Source organism: Neolamprologus brichardi, chromosome 15 (assembly GCF_056152115.1).
Source record: "Neolamprologus brichardi isolate AB-2024 chromosome 15, ASM5615211v1, whole genome shotgun sequence".
NCBI classification, from domain to species: Eukaryota; Metazoa; Chordata; class Actinopteri; order Cichliformes; family Cichlidae; genus Neolamprologus; species Neolamprologus brichardi.
Genome location: NC_142118.1, coordinates 150,111 through 172,500, shown reverse-complemented (window position 1 = coordinate 172,500; position 22,390 = coordinate 150,111). Strand labels below are relative to the sequence as shown.

The window sequence follows — 22,390 nt, the reverse complement described above, 5'->3', positions numbered from 1 at the left end:
CTTACTTTTAAACGTGGTATAATTAGTTTGAAAACATATGTGCATAAACAGTAGAACAGAGAAGCTGCTAATAGTCAAAATAGCTGAAACAACTTAATTTAAAATATATTTTTGCATTTCTTTGTGTCTGACGATGTTGACTAAAACCTTGCACTTCTCCAGCAAAAACATAAATTATTAAAAAATATGTTATATCTGGGAGATTGTACCAAAACATGGTGAGACAGCCAAAACTTTGTGTAACAATTATATGTAAATATGTATTTGAAAAATCAAAAAATATGTTTTAGAAAATTAAAACCCGATTTGTCCCTAATCTCAGGAATCACTGAAATACAAATTTATTTGTACAAGCTGTAAAAGTTTTTCCATTACTTTGAGTCTTTAAGGCTTTTTATTAGCAGGAAAAGTTGTAAAACGTAGAGAAAAAGTCAAAGGTCAAAGTCTATGCCTTCCTTAATAAATTGCAAAGCAATCACGTGGGTCAGCTTGGAGTCTTTGCCGGGCTGATTCCAGCCATGGGCTTTATGTTTGGTATAGATGCACCTGCTCTAAATCCAAGAACTGCACCATTGTTTAGGCCTTCTTGGACTTCTCTTTGCATCACGAGGTCTGCTGAATCTGTTGCTGCGTTTTACAAAGCCACCAGTTTTCAGTAGGCTTCCTAAACAGCAGCAGAAACACAGTTCACATGGAAGTCTCTTTTATGTTCTCCGGCTGAACTTCAGGCCCCCCGGGCTCAGGCTTGTCCTCTTTGAGCTTTTTCACCTTGCTGTCTTTTAGTATATCTGAGATGAGACGTTCATAAAACCACTCCATATCCTGAGGGTCCTCTGGCCACGTGAGGTACTCTTTCCTCTGGACAAAAGCTCTGACTGCATTGCACTTCATCAGCTGGTAGTGAGCCACCTTTGGATGCAATGTAGGAGTTTTAAGTCAAAAACTGAAACATGTTTGGGATTCAGTAAGAATCAACATCACCAGCTTTCTGCTTTGTGGAAAGCAAAAAAAAAAGGTAAATGGTCTGTATTTGTATAGCACTTTACATGTTCAGTCATCCACACACACATCCACACACTGGTGACGGCAGCTACACTGTAGCCACCGCCGCGCTGGGCGCACTGACAGAGGCGAGGTTAATTGAAATCTGCATGCAGTCACACCTACCAGGTTTGTACAGGACTTTCAGTTATCGGCTAACCTGTTGTCACACACAGTTCTCAGACCTAAAGCATGACTTTGGTTACCATTTAAATCTGCTGTAATTTATATTTTTACATTGAAAACTGGTCACATAACTTTTATATTGAGCGTGGCAGCTCGCACTGATTTACTCATGCACTCAGTGACATAAATCATCATTTAGTTGCAAAAAATATATTGTATTTCACTCAGGAGCTGGAAATTTGAGCTACAGCTTAGTGAACACTGAATAGATTTTACAGGTGACCAAAACGAACTCAGCTATTACAATAACGCTTTTTTACACGATAAAAACATACAAACACTTAGTAGATAATATATTATTGCTGTTGTTATGTTAGCAGCTCATACTCACCTTCCCTACCACCAACATGATTAAGACATTCGTCAGCTCCTCCAGCATCCGGCCTTGGGCTAAAGTAAACGCTTCCAAGCACCAGCCATCTGCAAACAAACAACTGTGGTCATTTTGCTCATGTTTAAATGATCTAATGAAGTATTTAACCCACATGCAATTATTTTACTGTAATGAAGAAAGTGAAAATAAAAGCCTCATTAGCTATGGCACTACTTAGCATGCTAGCAGTTTAAATTAAGAAATGCAACACGTCTGTTGTTTTATAGGAAGAAGAGACAGCAGTGCTGCTTCCATTTCTATTTCTTTACAACATGAGTTACAACGGTCGTGTCCAAATTCATGGGCTGCGTCTTCCTGAGGACCCGGCCTTCGCGGTCTACGTGGGCCGGGTCCTCAGAAGGTCGGGTAGGCCGGAAGTAAACGGCTGTGAAATGGGACGGTCGAGCCTTCTGATTAGCGTCACCGCTGTCTCAGTGGAGTTCAATAAACTCGCCGTCTGCTCCTTGCTATCTAGAATATAACAGGACGCTGGCGTAAACTCTCGACCGTCTCACACTTCTGTTTAATCAGTTTTCTGTTTGACGTTTAGTCAGCTGTGTGAAAACCAAAGAGGATTAATAAAGTTTTATTTTATCTAATCTAATAACTTTAATCTCAGCCAAACCGATTTACTCACGAACAAAGAAAACACTGAAAAAAGCCCAACAATAACATTTTAGGTTGTCTAAGTGACTTATATATCACGTTTAACCCGAGCAGCGAAACTCCGCGGTGATCTGAAAATGATGTGCCGGGAGTTGTGCCGTTCTCGGCGGCTTCAGTGACCCTCGAGCTCCCGGCTAGCTGTCGAGCTGGTGGGTAACAGACGTCTCCGAAAACGTCGAAGCACTTTTGCAAATATGTGATATCTTGATAAACCGAGCAGATATTTGATGTTTACACAGCTACTTTCTCACCTGAAAATATGTTAAAAGTTTATTTTGTGACCCAGAAAGATTAGTATGAGTAATTTTAAAACTTAGTAGCAGCCGCCATTGTTGGAAATTGGAGTTTGGCTGGGCTGCGCTATGAATTCTGGGATATGGTAGGCCACGAAGGACACACCCGACCCATCCTTCAAATTCGGGGAAAAGGAGGACGCATTTGTCGGCTGCATTCGGAGGAGTCTACGAATTTGGACAGCCTTCGGCGCGTCGCTGTGACGTAATCGGTCTACAAATGCGGCCTCAGGAGGAAGCAGCCCATGAATTTGGACACGACCAATGACTAGGTGGTTAGCTTACCATCAGTACAACGTCAGCCATTTATACATTACAATAGATGGTTAGCTTAGCATTAATAATCATTCTTTCTGCTGCTCCTCTCAGGGCTCGCCGTAGCAGATTGCCTACCTCCATCTTTCCCGAGCATCCTTCATGTTAAACCAGCATGGCTGGGCATCGTCACTGATTTCTATAACTGATTCGATTCAAACCCAGATTCTGTTTCATTCATTATTTCAGTCATTTTTTGACTCAGACAGTCAGAAATACTATAATTATGATCATTTATCAATACACTGGAAGCAAAACTGCAAAATAAGAGGGACTTCATGACAATGTTCTTCAAACGTAGCGTAGTTTTGATCTTCTTTTGCTGCTGGATCAGTGAATTTTGGACAGAGAGTGACGAAACCTGCAGCTTCACAATCTGTGAGACACCGCCTTTGGGCGGCGTGTCCACATATGGGTGGGTGGATGGCGGGTGAACGGGGGGAATCTGCGCTTTGTGCTTTACACCTTTTCCCGTTTACCTGCTCTTTAGTCATTTGCATTTTTAACTGTTTGGCAGATGTTTAAATTGTTTTGAGAAGCTTTAACTTGAGATTCTGGCGTTTCTGGCAAAATGCATTTATATTTAAAAATTGATTCAGGATTTAATGAATCGATATCGCTTTAGTGAAACTAAATTCGATTTGAATCGGGAAGTCCATTTAATTATTACACTTATGTTTTAGGTGACACATGTTTTTATATAAGAGAAAGAAATGCAGTTTTTAAATAATTTCATTTGTTAAAGGTAAAATCTTTTAAAAACATATCCAAACCTGCCCCTAAATCTAATAATGGGTTGTACCACCTTTGGCTGCAGCATTTGTGATAATTAGCAATGAGACTTTTTTTACACGGCTGTGGAGGAATTTTGTCCCACTCTTTTTTATAGAGCTGTTTTAATTCAGCTACACTGTTGGGGGGTAGGGGCAGGGAACTCCAGGCCTCCTGCAGGTTTTACATGTGTCCTTGATCCAACACAGCTGATTTAAATGTTAAACTACCTCCTCAACATGTCTTGAAGTTCTCCAGAGGCCTGGTAATGAACTAATCATTTGATTCAGGTGTGGACACCCAGGGTGAGATCTGAATCCTGCAAGACACCGGCCCTCGAGGACCAACGTTCCCTACCCCGTTGCAGGGTTTTCCTGCTGTAACGGCCAATTTAAGGGCGTAGCAAAGCATCTTAATCAGAGTCCAGTACCTTTAAGGAAATCCTTAGAGACAATGCACAAAGTCTTCCTGCTGCTCCAGATGGCATCTCTGATGTTTGAAAGGTGATCCTCACCTGGCAGGAAGTCTCGGGCCTCGAAACAACCGTGAAAAAGATTCTCTTCTGAAAACTGGTTATCCAGCTTCTTTAGTAAAGCCGCCTCCACCCACCGGTAGTCCCTGTTGCTAAAACAGATAAACACATCATACCTCATCTCATCCTCAAGAGGCATCAGTTTGGGGCCCTTGAGAACCCTGCTGATGATCTTTTTGTAGATGATGAATATTTGTCCCCGGAGACGAGCGTAAATGATTCCAGTAAGAAGGACAGTAATGATGAGTGAGGCAGAGAAAAGGAAGACAGCAAACTTTAGACCTCGGACTGCCTGTTCGGGATCCGTCTCACATGGTTCGATGATTGTGGAGTAATTCAGCAGAGGAAGGCCCTGGAAAGCAGCTGGAAACTCGCATCTTAAGTCTTCAATTGGGCTCAAAAACGTGACATTAGTCGTGTTCAGCCACTCCAGGAAGTTCCCCAGATTGCAGTCACAGTGAAAGCGAGTTGCTGACAGACTGAGAACGCTGAGAGACTGAAATGTCATAGGGTCGGGGGAGGCTAGGAAGTTGTTTGAAATATGGAGCCATTTCAGGCTGATGGGAAAAACATCTGGCTGCAAAAAGGTCAAGGCATTGTACGAAAGGTCCATCTCTATGATTGAGCTGAGACCCCTGAAAATCCCATTTGGGAGGGTCGTGAGGGAATTAAGGCTTATATTTAAACCAATCAGATTTTCAAGATGGTCAAACAAGTCGAGGCACTGCCCCTGTGCCCAAATTATCTGCAGGGAACTATCATGAAGATCTAGCACTTTCAAACTGTTATTAAGAGGTTCAAACACATAGTTTCGTTTGCACCACTTGATGATGTTGTCACCATAGAATAAAACCTGAAGTCTCGGGAGATAAGTTAAAATGAAAAATACATCCTCCATATTTGTTAATCTATTTTCTGAAATATCGACATGGATACTGTTCATGGCCAAGTCATCAATTTCATTGAGAGATTTCAACTTATTATCTCTCAAAAGCAGATATTCTAAATTGGGCAGTGGTGTAGGAAAACCCAGTTCTCGCAGTGAGTTTGATGTCAGATCTAAATACTGTAAGTTCGGGAGACCGCTGAATGCTTTGTATCCCAAAATACCAATGTGGTTTTGGGACAAGTCCAACATCCTAAGTTCTCTCAGATTGGTGAATGTGTGAGAATGTATTTGTCCTAAAAGGTTGGATGACAGGTTGAGTATTAATAAATGATCCTGAAGACCATCAAAAGCATTTCTGTTAATCTGATTGATTCTGTTCAGTGAAATATCGATCTTCTTTGCATCTCTTAGATGACTGAACACGGCACTCTGCAAAGCAAATATGCGGTTGTTAGAGACATCCAAAATTTTCACTGCACTGTTTTTCAGGCCTTCAAATGTATTTTTATCTGGATCTGGGAAGTTCTCATGGGAAAACCCTTTGCCCAAGATTCCAGAGTATTTAAGATGAGAAATCGGAGTCCCTTCTATTGCTTGGAAAAACTGCCTTGTTTCGTTCACATGTAGTCCACTGGAGGTTAAATCGAGAACATCGAAGGCTAGCTCTTTGAAAGGGTTCCCACAGTTTCCCCATTCATCGTTGTGGTATAACTTGTTGGAGTCCAAGCTCAGGAGCTCAAACCTTTTACCCCTGAAACTTACAAGATCTTCTTCACAGATGTTTTCGATCTTATTTAGTTTGAGTTTCAGCTGCGTGAACTTTGTGAATCTTGAAAAGAACAGACCTGGCCGCAGTCTCGTTATGTTGTTGAACGAGAGATCAAGCACTTCCAAGGACAAAAGTGGTTCCAGATAGCTTTCTGATAGTATGGAGTCTGTCAGACTGCAATAATACAAAGACAGGTTTTGTAAATTGAACAGTCCTGCAAACGCCCTCGGCTGCAGTTTGAGGCCCAGATTAGAGCCGAGCATCAATTCTGTTAACTTCCTCTGCCCGAGGAAAGCGTTGTTCCATATGACGAGTGTTTGATCCTGACCTTCAAGATTTAATACTTGCAACTCCTTAAAGTCTCTGAGCGAGGTGCTGTTAACCTCACTGATGTGGTTACTCTGCAGATAGAGGTGGGTGATGTTGTGGGGCAGAGCAGGAACCCAGGAGTGGTTCTGAAAGCCACACCAGGCTCTTTGTCCCCTCAAACGGCATGTTTGGTAGGACACTGTTACCTGCAGATGGGAGGGTTACATAACAAAAGTCAAGCGATGAAGTCAGCAAAATTACATGTGAAGTTATTTAGTAAGAAAAAAAATCAAAGTCAAAGCTTCATTTTCATGATTAGTAGCCCCCCCCCCCCCCAATGTCTTTATGTTTAACTTCCATAGGGCTGCCACAAACGATTATTTTGATAGTCGACTAGTCACCGATTATTTTTGCGATTAGTCGACTAATCAGATCATCATCCATTGGACGTAAAATGTTCAGCTTATTGCACCAGCAGCATCTGCTCTTATATAACTATCATTAGCTTACAGCTTTAAGTGTTTAAGGTCTGTGCTAACTAACAATAAAGACAAGATGATAGTTTTAACGGCAGCTGGCATCCTCGTACATGCAGTGCTGCCATCTTCTGTTTCAGTCCGTTATTACACTCTTAAATCCTACTACTTATTCCTGCGTCTTTTGGGATCTTACAAAGCTTCAAACGACGCGTCGACTATTAAATCAGTCGTCGACGAGTTTGATAGTCAACTAATCGTGGCAGCCCTACTTCCATGGAAGCAGACGTACCTGGTCTTCAGCAACAGTTATCCAGGCCCTCTGGAAGTCTGATGGAGTGTTTCTCTGGCTACTGTTTCACTCATTTTCAGTATGGTACTTACACCTTTACATGTTTGTTTTTGTCATTTGTAACGCCACTTAACACTGGCCTAAAGACAAAAAGGTGCCTAACCCAAGGGCTGAACATGTGTCGTCTCTATTTAGCAAAGAACCCATTTTAGGCACTTTTATACCAGCAACCTGTAGCAAACACATCATTTGTTCCAATTTCTGAAGTTAAATGCATCAAAAATTCCAAAGTAACAGGTTTGACTAGCAAAAAAATATTTTCCCATCATGGTTGACAGTGTGTCCTTTGACAAATGAAGGGGAAAAGAAGAAATCCCACAATGACCTGACAGAACCTGAGACATGCATCTGAGCCTTCAGTTGACCCATCTACTGTTCACTGAGGCCTCATCAGAAGTGGTCTCAGTGGAAAGGTCAGATTTTAGACCCACCATGAATTTGGATAGTGAACGGTGTCCATTTTCTGCATGACAGTTATCCCAAACACACTGCTAGTGCCCATGCGGTAAAAACATACATGGATAGAAAAGCAGAACACCATCAGTCATGGTTGACCTCCCCAGAGCTCAGACCTCAACATTGTTGAAGCAATGTGGGATGATCTTGTCAGAGAAGAGAACAAAGAAAAGTTTTGAATGTCATTCAAGAAGCCTGGAGAACTGTTCCTGAAGACTGCTTAAAAAATCCAAAACGAACTTAATAGATGGATTTGAGATTAGTCCTTATATTCTGTGGTCCTCTGTTATGTTTGAAACCAATCAGCTGAATGAAGTCAGTATTATAAACATACCTTGAGGCACAAACCAGTGCAAATCAACTGAAGGACCAGCATCCACATCCTGTACAGACACAAACAGCAAAGCTTTGGTAATTGTGTTTCATTGTTGCAGCTGAACAAATATGTGAAATATTCAATAAAGTGAGAACTCACTCGCACAAGTGTTTAACACAGCAATTCATATCTGATGTCACCTCGGACTACAAAGCTCCTTTGACTAGCTGGCGTGTTTGCCTTGAGCTAATATGGACCGGACAGCAGGATGTGTCATATTGCAGTGATTGATCCTGGTGCTACACCTGCCACTCCCGATACAAGTTCATTAACGTTTGTGCCTGTTTAAACCTCGGATTACATTTCTGTCTCAATTCAGTCCAAAAGTTGCCGTTATCTATCGCTGGGAGTAGATTTTTGTTCAAGTTAAGTACAACCTGTGAAGCCTGGCTGAAACATTTGAGCCCTAAACAAAAAACGGGCCTGGTAGTTTCTGTAACTGTGAAAGTTCCCAAAATGTCCCAGTGCAGCATCCCACCAGAAGAGGAACCGAAGAAGGTGCCCAAAGGCAGAGACAGCACAAAAACTGCTGTGCGTCCAGTTTAGTTACCTACTAACTTAGTTGTGGTGAAACCCAGCTAACAGTTACTGGCTGCACCCAGCGGAGACTCAGCAACGTGTTTATTCCTCAGTCCTGAATCTGCAAACCCTTCAGACACACTGGGGTTTACGACTTAAGCACAATAAATAATAAGAATCAACAACTCTTAATTTGTTCTGTCCACACGTTTGAAGTTCATTAAACACTAAATCCTTTCTGTGCATGTAAGATAACCTTGCAGTTGCGTTAAGGTGAAAACATGGTAGGAGTTTGAACGTCAGCGCAACTCTGCGCACAAATACCAGGTTTGGAAATATTTAACCCCCTGGTGACGCCCCGGGGTTTAGCGAGGTGGCAAGCACGAACGAGATTTGACATTTTGTTTGTTGATAACAAAGCTGTAGTCTGTGAAATGTCAGTATCTTCATTTCAGCACAGCCTACTGAAGGTTTGAAGCTTTTACGTTTCATTACTTGTTAGCCGTTTCCTGCCGTTTGCCTGCAGGTGGACCCGATCTTCGGAGTCGTTGTCGGTTTGTTTACAGTCAGAGCTCTCATTACACCGACGGGCTTATTGGACAGTACGACTATTTTTTAAGAACGTTGTCTGGTTGGTTCAGAGTCGGAAACGATAAACAACTTTCGGAAACACAAACACACTTTTAACCTTCTCCTTGGACGGTCGGGGAGGCGGGCGAGGCGATACCGAGCTTTCTCCTCACAAATGAGCAAATGATAACAAAGTGAAAATCTTACGTGTACCGGACGAAGCGACAAACCGGTTCAGACCTGCAGACCTGCACCACCTCGCTCTGTCTGCACTGGGAGTTGATCTTCTCCAGTCTGACAAAACGACAATTTCGCAATTTCCCAAGTGAACAAATCTCTGCTTCCTTTGTAAACTTTGCCTTCTTTTACGCAACACTGCTATGCTCTGCTCTGGTTATATTAGTATGTAACATGTATGTATTTAAATATAAAAGGCTACTGATCACACTTACTGTGAAAAATCTCAGCCAGTTTATGTTAAAATTTATGTCATTTTGAATGCAGAAAAGTACCACCAGAGTACCACCCGAGTACCACCCGAGTACCACCCAAGTACCACCCGAGCCCGTCAAAGGACCTGTACCAGAGTGTCTGCCATACTGTAGTATTTCCTTCTCCTTTATTTACATCCTTGTCTGCCCACTCATGATGCAGCATGCATATGTAGTCAGTTATGGCCACAAACTCGCCTTTGATGACCAAATTGCATTTATCAGTAAATCTGAGCAAACATTTGTCCTCGAGCAGCATTGTAGGGTCTTTGTCTTACAGTATAAAGTGATGTGAGACAAGATTTCCTGACTGTAAAGCGATGCGCAGACGACCAGAGCCCTCTCAGCACAAGGCTGACACGCCTTTCCCCATTTAGGAAATAAAACGTTAAAATAAAAACAGATTAAGACAGATTATACCAAACAGATAAAAGTGCATTTACTGAATTGGTTTTGTCTGCTCTTGTTTTTCAGAGACAATGAGGAACAAAGTACGATCTGATCCCTGTGTTCATTTTCTATATACTGTTAATCCCCACACACTCAAAATTCAAAATCATCCTCAGTGTCACCTTTCTCTCCTCTGTGCTCGAGGTGCTCTCAGTTGTTTAAGTAGAGGAGAAAAGTTGGGCATATTTCACAACCATTAAATGTCCAAGAAACCTCTGAAAATGAGGTCGCAGTTACTTCCCGAGCAAAAACTTCTGCTTTTGCTCACAGACCCTAAATTTCAGCAAATAACACAATAATATGGCAAAACTGTAAAGTGACACAAGAAGCGAGGGAAAGAGCCACATGGTCCATCTGAGCTTTGAGGAAAATAAACTTTTCCTTGGATGTTCGTAGTTTTCCATACAGAACTTCAGCAGTCGGGTTGAACGTGTCACTGTGTTGTTCCTCCGTCTCATTGAGCCTGCTCAGGATTTATTCAGAGGAAATGAGGAACAACAAGACATTTTCATAGGTCGGGGGTTTGTGTTGCTCTTGTTGACTTTAAGCTAAAAAAAAAATCAAATGAATAATTAAAAAAAAAAATGAATGTAACAGCCCTACACACCAGCACTGTGCTTATTTTATATGTTAATCATAATATATTTATAATGGAATAACATGAGCTCAACAGTGTCACAAAAGTACAAACCCTTAAGTAGAAGTACAAATACTGTTAAAAGTTGAGGTACTGATTGAAATTCTTTACTCGGGTAAAAGTAAAAAAGTACAGGCTCTGAAATGTACTCAAGAAAGTATAAAGTAGCTCTTTGGAGGATGTTTCTATTTCTCTGTGCTATATTAACATGATGATATCAGTAGATCGAATACAAACTTTAGTCTAACTTTTTATTCTAATTATGCTCAGCTTGAATCAGAAGAAAAAGAAGGAACATAAACATTTAGCCCACATGGAGAGGGTGGAAAATGTGTACAGTCAGAGGTTAAAGTGGATTCAGCAGATGTGGGAACATTAAAATTGGCTGTAATGCTGAAAAGACTCGTAACTCACAATAATTTCTATTGCTTGTTGTCTATTGTGTACAGGCTGCGAGCAGCTGACCTGCTGCTGTTTTGGAGGTACACAACTTCAACCAGATGTCTCATGAGTCGTCCGTCCGCTACACTGTTCATGCTGTCTTTTTTCTAGATGGTATAAAGTTGGAATTTAGTCAGATGATCTCAGTATCATCAGTCATATGAGTCTCCGCTAAATTTGATGTAAGCTAACTGTGAGCATGAAACCACTGTGCACCACTCACACACTGTTCTTTACTTCCATCACAGTGCACCAGTCTAACCTGTTTATCCTGCACTAACCTGCAGAGCATTTTCTTGCAGTCTTTAAATGCCACAGCAATCTGCCTCAGTTTGATTTGCAGCAGTTTTCACAATATGAAAAAAGATAATGTCACATGTACAGACCCAACATCTGATTTAGAAACGTGAGGACGTGTAAGCTTAAAATCCAGTTTATTAAATCCCATTGAGCAGTCTTTACCTTTAAATCGAACCTCTTCTTTCTCTTACGTCTTTCTCCATCTCTGAGTGAAGTTAACTCTCTTTTCTCTCGCTGGGAAAAACAGCAGCTGCACCTTTAGCAACACACCGAAAAAAAACAACTTTTAACCACTGACTTTGGATCTGTGTTTATGTGACATGATGACGCTAACAGTAATGTATTAAAGCAAAAATAATGAGCCTGTTTTGGAAATGTAAGACGTAAGCGCAGATATTGGTTTAAAAAGGTTAAGTAGTGCATGTTCTGTCAGTCCTTAGAATCGTCATCTCTCCATCCTCCCATGCAGCCTCCCTGTGTGTGACTCATCACTGGAAACACTGGGTCCTTCCTGAGGCTGTAAGTCACCCTTTTCTCCACATGATGGCGCAGTCAAGCTGTGCGTGAAAACAAGGAAGGCCATTGCGCTTCTTTTCACCACTGCCAAGACAAACGTCTTAACCAATCAATAAGATTTCCAGTAATTTCTGTCAGTTTATTTTTGTATTTTTGGTAAAACCCAACAGTAAATGTTTATGTTTTATATCATTTACTTATAAGGTGGCGAGTTTCAAACTTTTCTCCCTCCACATCATGTAGATGTTGTTCATATAAATAATCACACGTCTCTGTATGATTAAAGTGTCAATCATTCATTGTCTAAGAAATAAGCACACAGACACACATCAGCACTGAGTGTATTACGTGATGAAGAACTGCTTTAAATAAAATATTCAACACTTACTTTTCATCACGGTGGCATATTTACAAGTGTGACATGCTGCTAAATATTTATGCAGTTATTTATCTGACATTGACGCTTAATGTAGTCCCTAAAAACACTAAGCTTGACTTCACAAGTTAATGCTTCAGATGTTATAATACCGATACTGGAAACATGAGTATGTTGATCCAGTGTTCTTGTTGGGAAACTAACTGATTAATGCGTTTGTAAAGTTTATTAGGAAAATATGACCATGAGCACTTTCATCAGTGAGTTCATTTAAACAGGCCAAACACGTATTTCAGGAAAGAATGGTGAAATTCTTTTTATTTGTACGCTTCCTTAGAAAAATTCATGTGGGGTTGCATTCAATTCTCAAGAACACAATTTATCACAGTTTGTCAAATTTCCACTGAAATGACCCTCCTCCTCTCTCCCCTCCTTCTGTGGCACTCTTCTTTATCTGCCTCTGAGATTGTTCCCATTCGATATTGGTATCAAGCGTGAGCTCATGCTGGCTTATAGTGAAGGTATTTCCGGTCATTATATTTAGTAAATGACGTCTGTGCTGTATGTTTAACTTCTGCTTCCTGATGGCAGCTTTGTGCAAAATCTGTTTACAGTAAGATCAAACAAGATCTGCAAACTATTTCCAACAAGGCAAAAGTGTTTAAGGTTTTGCCAACAAAGTGAGCGCTTTAGTGGTGGGTTCAGGGTGCTGTGCATTCAAAGGGTGACATGCTGTTTTCTATCGATTCAGAAAAAAGGTTAAAGGGAAAAAGAAGCCCCAGACATTTACATTTTCAAAAACATTTATTAATATTTTAGAATTTGAAGTCCTTTGTCATCACATGGCATCTGTACCTGAATGGTAAATAAAATGAAGGCACGTCCTTCCACAGAGAAAACTGTTTGTAACATGTTTCTGCAGTGCTGTGGACACTTTCCCTTCCACTGTAATGCGATCTGCAAAGTTCCGGTAAACCTCTCACTGTACATTCACGTGTCATGCTTAAACCGTCTCTGCTTGGCTCAGCTTTCACCTTTCACTTGATGGAAGCCGTGATCCTCCTCAGCTTTGAGCGCAATGCTGTTCGTCCTCTTCGCCCTGCGTCTGATGGCGCGATCCGCCAGAAAGACCACGAGAACGATAAAAACCGCAGTGAAAATTATTATTCCCACCAGACCCCCCGGTGGCACCCCCGAGGGCTGCCTGGTTGGATGTGGATGTGGTACCGATACGGTAGTGGGAGTGTCCGGTGCTGATGTCCCTTCAGAGCTGTCGTCGTCGCTTTCTACGCACTTGTATCCGTCGACTAGCATATACCCCAGAGAGCAGAAGCACGCGTAGCTCCCGAATGTGTTCTTACATTTCTGTTCGCAGTAAAGGTCACTGCATTCGTCCATGTCTATGCACACCGTACTGTCCCCTCTCTCCTCGGCTACGTAGCCGTCGGGACAGTAACACTGGAACTTGTTGTTCGGGTCACACTCCGCGGGGCATTCCTCCTTCCCGCAGAACAGTTTGCACTTATTCGCTGACTTCGGGTCCACTCGGTATCCATCATAACACGAGCACTTGTAGCTACCGTGGGTGTTGTGACACTCATGCTCACACGGACCAGACACGCACTCGTTCACGTCGACGCACTGGCCGTTGCGCGTGGAGTATCCCGCCTTGCAGATGCATTCGAACCCGCCGGGTTTGTTGACGCACACGGAGTTCTCCCCGGGACACTGCCGCGGGTCGTTGCAGTCATTGAAGTCCACGCACGACCTGCCGTCACCCGCCAGCTGAAAGCCACGATCACACGTGCACGCGTAGGAGTCTCCGTTCATGTAGCAGATCTGCTCGCAGCTCAGCGCCTGACACGGGTCTACCACGAGCTGCTGCTCGCAGGTCACTTTATTCGCAGGATTAAGGGTTTTTCCTGGTGGGCAGTAGCACGAAGGCATCTTGTTAGGACTCTCCGTGCATTTATACTCACACCCGCCTTCGTCCATCTCGCAGTTCCAGGGCGCCGGCTGCCACATCTCTGCGTAGCACAGATATTTGGTCTTAGATGGCATCCGGAGAGCGATGCTTCCAGGAGGCGCAGGCAGCAAGTCTCTGACCACAAACCCATACGGAGTGGTGTACGTGACAGTCTCTCCCGGTGACTCTTGACTTTGGCACATGCCGACACTGGTGTACTCACAGAGAAACCCGGCGGCCTGATCCTGGCACGGTTTCTGGCTCCACCTGAAGTCCAATTCTGGGGAAACTGAGACGCAGCGCTGAGAAGAGCAGTTCATGTTAAAGTCTGGCAGCCAGTTTGAGAAGTCACTCTCGTCGTCTTTAGTCACCCACTCGTAGCCCCTCAGCCTGGCAACGGGGTCTGGGCAGCGGAGGGGTCGATGTAAACCGATCCAGAAGCTCCCCGTAAAGTTTCCCAGCAGAACAGAAAGAACATCGTGTGCTACAGATGAGCGCACGGTCATTAGTTGCCCCTCTTGATCCCTACATTCATTTTGCGCTCTGCTGAAATCGCTCGGGTCTCTGAACACAGCAAAACACTGGTTATCGATGCAGTACCCCCCACTCGGGGCTATACTGCCGACTCTGTTCACCAGCGAGAGCAGCAGCAGGACCGCCAACTGCAGGACAGGATTCATGTTTGACCCTCGGCTTTCTTCCTTTAAGTTTATGTGCGTCCCGTCAGATTATGGGCCTGTTTGTGTGAAGAACCCTTTAGCTGGCATTTATAGCCCATCAACTCCATGTCAGTGTCCCGAAAGAGGAAGGAAGTCGCTCTTAATCAGCCGGCTGCTCCTCACTTTGTCCCTCAGCTCTCTGAGCGGGCTAGACCACATCCCCACAATTACGCACGGCTTTTACGCACGTACGCAGCGAAGCCGTGTGCACGTAAGGGGGGGAGGCGGAGGTCATCAAACGGACCCCTCCCCTCTGTTTGCAATAAACCCCTCCCATCTCTCTCTATGTGGCATGTCTGTTATCGAGCAGCATTTCTGGGGTCAGATGTTTTACCCCCGCTTCCCTCAGGTTTTACAGTTTTACATGGTTTTTGGGCATTCAAGTATTACTATCTCACAACAAGGTAGAATAGGAACGAAATTAACAGCTGTAAAGTGTTGACTTTCATGTAAGACAAGCGATAAGCCTTTTAAAAGCAGAATTCCATGCATTTTTGCTTGCCTCTTGTGTGCTCTATGATGCCCTCAGAGCAGGCCCAAGTTGTTATGGAGCCCTGCGCATAGTTTGATTTGAAGCTTTTCCGTCAGCTTGACCTAGGAGGATATATCAAATGCAATTTAACACAAACCTAAAAATCATTTTCTTATATAAAAAGGATAGAAAAGAAAAGTTGAAAGACCAACTATTTGTAGGGAAAAGAGCTCTTCACTTTTCAGAGATGGAATAAAAACAACAAATATGTCATATTAAAAGCAAATGCATTTGTTAGTGATAAACATATCTCACAGGCTAGTCCATATTAATCTGTAGGAAACACTCACCCGTTGTTCTGTCGTCATGGGGGAGCATCACGGGCGGCTTTGTTGTTGGTTGTTGCTTCCAAATATTCTGACAGTGCTCCTGGGGACACGTGATGGAATGAGTTGAGTTTATTTTAAAAACTTATAGCAAACTGTAACTTTTGCAAGGGAACAAGACCCAAAGCCGATCTTACTAAACGAAACAGCTAACTGAAGTGTAATAACTGCAAAGAAATCAGAGGTTCTGTTTCATAAAGACACAATGCAGGTTACACAGCACGTCAGTGGGATATGCTGAGGATCAGAGGACATCCCTCTGAGTATGTGACTAGCATAGTCCGTCGGGTCAGGAATCCATGGTTACATTTCACTCCAGAAAAAGCAGCCATATCAGTAACAACTTATCCTTATAGTATAACTTTAGCTAATGCAGCGTTTTTACATTACAGGATGAAAGCATCAGGACTAACACGACTCACACATGAACATCACATCTGTTCTCTGGTCTGGTTGTTTGAGTCTTATCTTTAATAAGGTCATAAAATACAGTAATTGTTGATGGAAACACCTTCATCTCCCTGCATTTGTTCCCTTTGTGTTATCTTTTGCTTTTCACACCCAGAGGCGTACATCTTTTTTTCCCACTGCTAACACTGACAATGTGTCTGAGTGTGACCCCAGCTCTGACACAGACAGCAGAAATGGTAAAACCGGAGAAATGATAACACATTTATCAAAATATTTCACTTTGGTTTGCATGATCACTGATTTATCACATGCAAAACAACTGCACATTTATCAGCCCGTCTTGTGTGACTTTAAAGGACTCTTGAGTTCCCCAAAGAGTCCTGTGGCCTTTGGACCAGTGCGAATGTTTACTGTTACGTCTTATTAGTATTTTAAGTATTCTATCTATTTTATTTATTGAATTTTATTGTTTTATTTATATTTTGATATTGCAAAGATGATGCAATGATCGGGGACCATTCTTAATTTCGTTGTACCTGTGACAATGACAATAAAGTTTCTGATTCTGAAAGTTAACATTTTAATAGCAATTTAAACAGTGTTACACCAGGTTTGTCTACAAAAATAAAATATAAGGAAAGAAAAAAGGGTAATATTGACTCCAACAATAGCAAAGACAGTAACAAGTGAAAGCTAACAGTTGTGGTATTTTATATACAAAACCATAGCAGCACAGATTTACATTCATGATCAGTCCAGATCGCTCTGTTACACAGCAAAGACCATCACATTCACCCTCGTATGATGCGAGCATTAGGATTGCACAGACATGACAAAATGTTTGTTTCTGATAAAGAGTCTCCATTAGAATGCTATTTCTTCCCTCTTTTATTCAAGGGAATTTTTTATGGACATTCCTCATGTCCATAAAAAAATAAACATAAAAATCAAAGTTTTACATCCAGTGAAATCATACATAAAGAGAATTTGGCGATTCACTCCAAAATGTCTTTTGTTTGGGGCCAATTTTGTGAGCAAACGTCAGTCACGGTAAGTCGTTAGGTCTACAAAGAGCAACTGTAGCTCCTTCAAAACTGGAGAGTGACCAAGGTTTGACTTCTCAAATACAAAAGCATTTTCTTGAGGACCAATAAGATGGCTCGCCTTGTAACAGCATGGCTGTTATGAGCTTGTTTGGAATGGGACTCTAGCTATAGATAAACTTTTCAGTACCATTACTGTTAGATTTCTTCCATCATATCATTTATACATTACTGCAAACTGTCGGTAATTTATAGAGTTCCACCTGTGCCAAAAGGATGTCTGAATATATCCGATGAAGCATTTGTTTCTGCTTTTCAACTCTGAATCGAATCCTGAATTAATCTGTGCCACACTAACAAACAGACTGTGCGTGATGATTTTTCACATCACATCTTCCATTTTTTGCAGTTCCATCTAATATTTAATTGAAAACTATTTTTTGTATATTTTTCTGGATTTTGTTTGAGCAGTTTTTGAAAAATGAATTCTTATTCTGGATATTATTACATACAATTCAAAAATATGTTTTCTTTACAAATAACTAGAAGAAAGACATCGAGCGGCACATCGGCCCACGTGCTGAACAATGCAGGAGAGCAAAATCAAAGGTGCTGTGAGGGTTAACACAAACAGCCTGCACTCGAAAACAATTTTGCTCAAAGTAAAGAAATAAATGACTCCACGCTTGTCAGCATACTTTTGGCACTAATGACACCCCATAAACTGAGCGGAATGTGTTTTAGTGGAATACAAACCACAGGCCAGTAGCTGTGCTCCCATGTAGAAAACATTCAGATGAATATCTTAATGTGCAGCGTCTATACTCTAAATTTACAATGTGCCATTTATTGCAGTGCCGGGCTATGAAGCCTCTCCGCGGAGAAACCAGTGCGTTTGACTTGAAATGAAGGCTCAGCTGTGCGACTTCACAGGTTCAGTTCCAGTTTCTGGGTGTCACTTTTAATCTGCTTGTCGAAGGACAGCCTCTTGTAGGTCTCCGTGGTCACCTGCTGCAGATAGAAGATATCTATATCTGGTCGTTTGAGGGGCGGGAGTTCAAGACTGCCGCAACGTCTAAAGATGTTCCGGAGCAGGAAAACCAGCAGCACGCCAACCAGCACGATGAACACGGCGATGCCCAGGACGCTGCCGGTTTTGATGTAGGGGGGCAGTGAAGCCGGGTGAGCGCTGGCCGGCTCGCCGGTTGATGTGACGCTCAAAGAGGAAGAGCCCGAGCCATCGTCTTCTTCCTCCTGCTCCTCGGACAGGCTCACGCACTTGCCATTGTCCCGCAGCTGGAAGCCTTCGCGGCAGCGACACCTGTAGCCACCGAAGAGGTTTTCACACACGTGGTCACACATACGCTGAGCCTCGCATTCGTCTATATCTGTGCAAAAGTCTGTGCCGTTCACGTTGTCTTTAACGTAGCCATCGAGGCATTCGCAGCTGCCTCCTCCCGAGCTGCATCTGCAGTCCCTCTCGGTGCAGTTCAGCGTACACTTGGTGGGGTCTGACGGTGACACCATGAAGTCGCGCCGGCACACACACCGGTACTCCCCGTTGACTTTATCGCAGTAGTGCTCGCAGGATTTACAGATCGTCAGATTTAGGCACTCTCCCTCCTCCAAAACGAAGCCGTGAAATCTGCACCTGCACTCATGGCCCTCGCGCGTACTCACACACACCTGATCAGCTGTGCATGCCTTACATTCATCCACCTCCACGGAGCTCTTGCCCCCCTGGCCCAGGTCGTGGCCTTTGTTGCTGTCACCCTCCCGCTGGGATCCTTGCGCGCACTCTGTGCACGGGCCCGTGGAGCAAGAGACGTTATTACGATGGAGGACGAGCCCGGTGGGACAGACGCAGCCGGGTACTGAAGAATCGCACTTGTGCTCGCAGCCTCCACCCATCACCTCACAGTTCCACGGAGCTTTCTGCCACTTGTCGTAGCACAAGTGCTTCGAGTCTGGATGTTTACCGCCGAGCTTTCGTTCTTCAGCCGTGGTTCCCAGTGGAAAAACCTCCGAATAACCGAACTTAAAGGTCTCTAAGGTGTAGTTCACAGCTGTGCCTGGCGACGCATTCAATGGACTGCAATACTTGGTCATCTGGCAGAAAAATCCGTCCAGCTTTTGGTCTTGACACGGAACCCTCACCACTGTGGCGCCCTGTCCCTCCATCACGGAGACCACGGGGCAGTTCAGACCCGTCTCGTCGCTGCTGTGGAGCCAGTATTTACCGCGGAGTCCGGTTAGAGTCGTTAAATCACCGAGTTCTTCCTTGGAGTTGAACTGATATAAGCTTCCAGAATATTTCTCACACGTTTCTTTGGCGCCTCGAAGATCCACGGGAACGTCGAAAGCACACGATGCCTTCTTGGAACAACGTACGAGCGGAGAGAGGAGCGCTTCCTGCAGCCCGCAGAGGAAAAGCAGAGAGAAAAGAAGCATTCTTGGAATCATGGTGCCGATCTTAAAAAGGCCTCCGATTGTTACCCCTGTGGCGTGAACGTCTGTGTTTGACGATCTGAAGCTGATACAGCGGCTGAAAGCTGAGCATAGTCCCCATTTATAAAAGCGTCGACCTGTTTTTTCTCTTCTCCTTCGTTTTTTCCTCCCCCCAGGTCCAGGCGAGGAAGGAAGTTCAGTCGGGTCCGTCTGATTGCTCAGCCCCCACGCTCTCCAAAAGGCTTGCCCATCAAAACACGCGCTCACGAACTTTGAATAAGGTGAATTAAACCCGCACTCCCCCCCCGGTGACTCTTCTCTCTCTAGATTTGTACAAAAACGGGAAGTTTAAATCTCTGAGACGACTCGAAAATCACATCACATGTTGTATTTGCGATTACGCGCGTTGAATTTAACGTAAAATGCCATGTTTGTATTTTAAATGATTGTGTGATATCTGAATAAGAATTCTTTAGGTGGAGGCAGTTAAAGTACCAAGGCAAAAAACAAGAGAAAAGTTCGAAATAGAGAGATCCTGGGCTCAGTACCAGCCTTTACAATAAAATAAAATAAAATAAAATAAAATAAAATAAGCGTCTTAGAAAGGCTGATTGCAAATTGTTCTTAAATATTTTAACACGATATATTTGAAGAACTAAACGAACCGATGGAATTAAGGCTTATAATCAACATGAGTCATTCAAACGCTATTTACTCAGGATAAATAGAGATTTATTAGTGTAAATAATAAACAGTATCGTTATTCAAATCTTAATTATTATATTTTACTTTACTTTTCTGCTTCTGCGTCATCGCAGGCCCGATCAGCAGCTGGTCTTCCAACACAGAAGGCTCATACAGTGTAGCACAGAAACAAATAGTGACTTGGTGGTTGCACATGTAGCTGTTAAAGAAGCAGATATTTCCTACAGGAACAGGGCCAGAGCTAAAGGTGGCCGTGACCACCTCAGACTGAAACGTAGCCACCCCACATTATCTGATTTTTTTTCAGTATAAGACATTCAGCTGTCAGAATTTGGTTCATCTGAGAGAAGGATCAATCAATCAATCAAATCTGTATTTCCAACATATAAGTAACAAGTTTTAATACACATAAAAAACAAATAAATATTAATTCAAAGAAGGCCATCACATTCGCATGAAAAAAAAGTTGACAGTTTTCCAATGAAAAAGCCTTATCTACCTCCATCTGCTTTGAGTATACTGTCAGTTTAATAAATATTTATAAATATGTAAAAAAAAAAACCACATACACATAATTGATATTTCTTTATAAACGGATCTTTAACTATTTTATAATAATAATATTAATGGATTGCATTTATAAAGCGCTTTACAATTCCACTATTCATTCACTCTCACATTCACACACTGGTGATGGCAGCTACATTGTAGCCACAGCCACCCTGGGGCGCACTGACAGAGGCGAGGCTGCCGGACACTGGCGCCACCGGGCCCTCTGACCACCACCAGCAGGCAACGGGTGAAGTGTCTTGCCCAAGGACACAACGACTGCAGACTGTCCGAGCCGGGGCTCGAACCGGCAACCTTACGATTACAAGACGAACAGCTAACTCTTTGAGCCACGATCGCCACGATGTTTAATGGTAAATATCCAAACTTACAGCTTTTTCTAAGATATTATTATATACAATAACCCAATAACCGAATTTAATGTACAGCAAGACCCTACCTCATCATGACAGTTTTTATTTATATAATTTTTATAAACTGATTTACATTTGTACATCACGACCATGTTTTTGATTCAGATACACCCTTTCGCTAACACTAACCGCACCAGCTTGCCTTTTAAACTGGTTCTGGGCTCTGAAAGCTCTTTTCCGCCGCTCCCCCATTTGCAGGCGGTTGCCACAGCAGATGGACCCACACACTGGTGCAGATTTTTAAGCAGGATAGCCTTCCTGACACAACTCTTCCAGGGATTTGTTTCTCATGCAATACCAGGGATATTTTATGTGATAGGCACACGTGTTAACCACTGCATTAAAAAACAGTCTTTTTCTAGTCTGATTCTGTGAAGTCTGTTTTGGAAAGGGGAAGGATTTAAAAAAAATACATGACAGGTGATTGGATGGATGAAAAAAATGGTTATCATCATATACCACAGGGTAACCAGTCAGATCAATGACCCATGAGGAGAGAAGAAGAAAAAACAGTTATGATGTGAGGAGCTTTAAAGGGCGTAGAGGTGTCAGCATAGCTGGCTGTGTAGTCAAACATGTCATTACAAAGTTCTTGCTCCCTGTAAGGAAAGATTGCATATACTGATTGGTCCAAACTCGATGTTCCAGGCTGAAGTCTGGAGAAATCGATTCTCTCATGACTGAGATCTCAGGAAGCTTGTGATAAGCTCCTCCAGTAAATTGTCTCATTCTACGTACCTTAGAAACGTTAGATACTATCCACAAAGCCAGAACATCTTACTACTCATCACTGATTGAAGAAAATAAGAACAACCCCAGGTTTCTCTTCAGCACTGTAGCCAGGCTGACAAACAGTCAGAGCTCTGTTGAGCCAACCATCCCTTTAACGTTAACTAGTGATGACTTCATGAACTTCTTCACAAATAAAATTTTTATCATTAGAGAAAAAATTACCAATAATCATCCCACAGATGTAATATTATCTACAGCTACTCTTAGTTCCATTGATGTTAAGTTAGACTCTTTTTCTCCAATTGATCTTTCTGAGTTAACTTCAATAATTACTTCCTCCAAACCATCAACGTGTCTTTTAGACCCCATTCCTACAAAACTGCTCAAAGAAGTCCTGCCATTAATTAATGCTTCGATCTTA

At 42.7% G+C, this 22,390-nt stretch overlaps 3 protein-coding genes across 5 annotated transcripts in view; all 3 read right to left on the bottom strand.

Annotated features, from left to right (window-relative positions):
• tlr5a (toll-like receptor 5a) overlaps positions 1–9,191 on the bottom strand; it is a 9,953-nt gene extending 762 nt beyond the window's left edge. Inside the window, exons 1-5 of one of the 3 annotated variants that reach the window (XM_006809115.3) lie at positions 9,101–9,191; positions 7,763–7,811; positions 4,076–6,350; positions 1,559–1,647; positions 1–909 (exon numbers count right to left, since the gene is read on the bottom strand). The exon at positions 1–909 is cut by the window's left edge and continues 761 nt beyond it. In XM_006809115.3, the coding sequence (XP_006809178.1) occupies positions 688–909; positions 1,559–1,647; positions 4,076–6,350; positions 7,763–7,810 (2,634 nt within the window). In that variant the 5' untranslated portion in view covers position 7,811; positions 9,101–9,191 and the 3' untranslated portion in view covers positions 1–687. The other 2 variants (XM_035916066.2, XM_087852767.1) reach the window with 2 other exon arrangements.
• Positions 9,192–12,394: 3,203 nt separating this feature from the next.
• Positions 12,395–14,952, bottom strand: LOC102781152 (thrombomodulin-like). Its single transcript, XM_006809114.3, has one exon. The coding sequence runs from the start codon at positions 14,748–14,750 to the stop codon at positions 13,128–13,130; it is 1,623 nt and encodes a 540-aa protein (XP_006809177.2). The 5' UTR covers positions 14,751–14,952; the 3' UTR covers positions 12,395–13,127.
• A 1,677-nt stretch (positions 14,953–16,629) lies between these two features.
• Positions 16,630–19,787, bottom strand: LOC102780860 (thrombomodulin-like). Its single transcript, XM_006809113.3, has one exon. It carries the CDS (start codon positions 19,562–19,564, stop codon positions 18,029–18,031), a length of 1,536 nt encoding a protein of 511 aa, XP_006809176.1. The 5' UTR covers positions 19,565–19,787; the 3' UTR covers positions 16,630–18,028.
• Between the last annotated feature and the right edge of the window lie 2,603 nt (positions 19,788–22,390).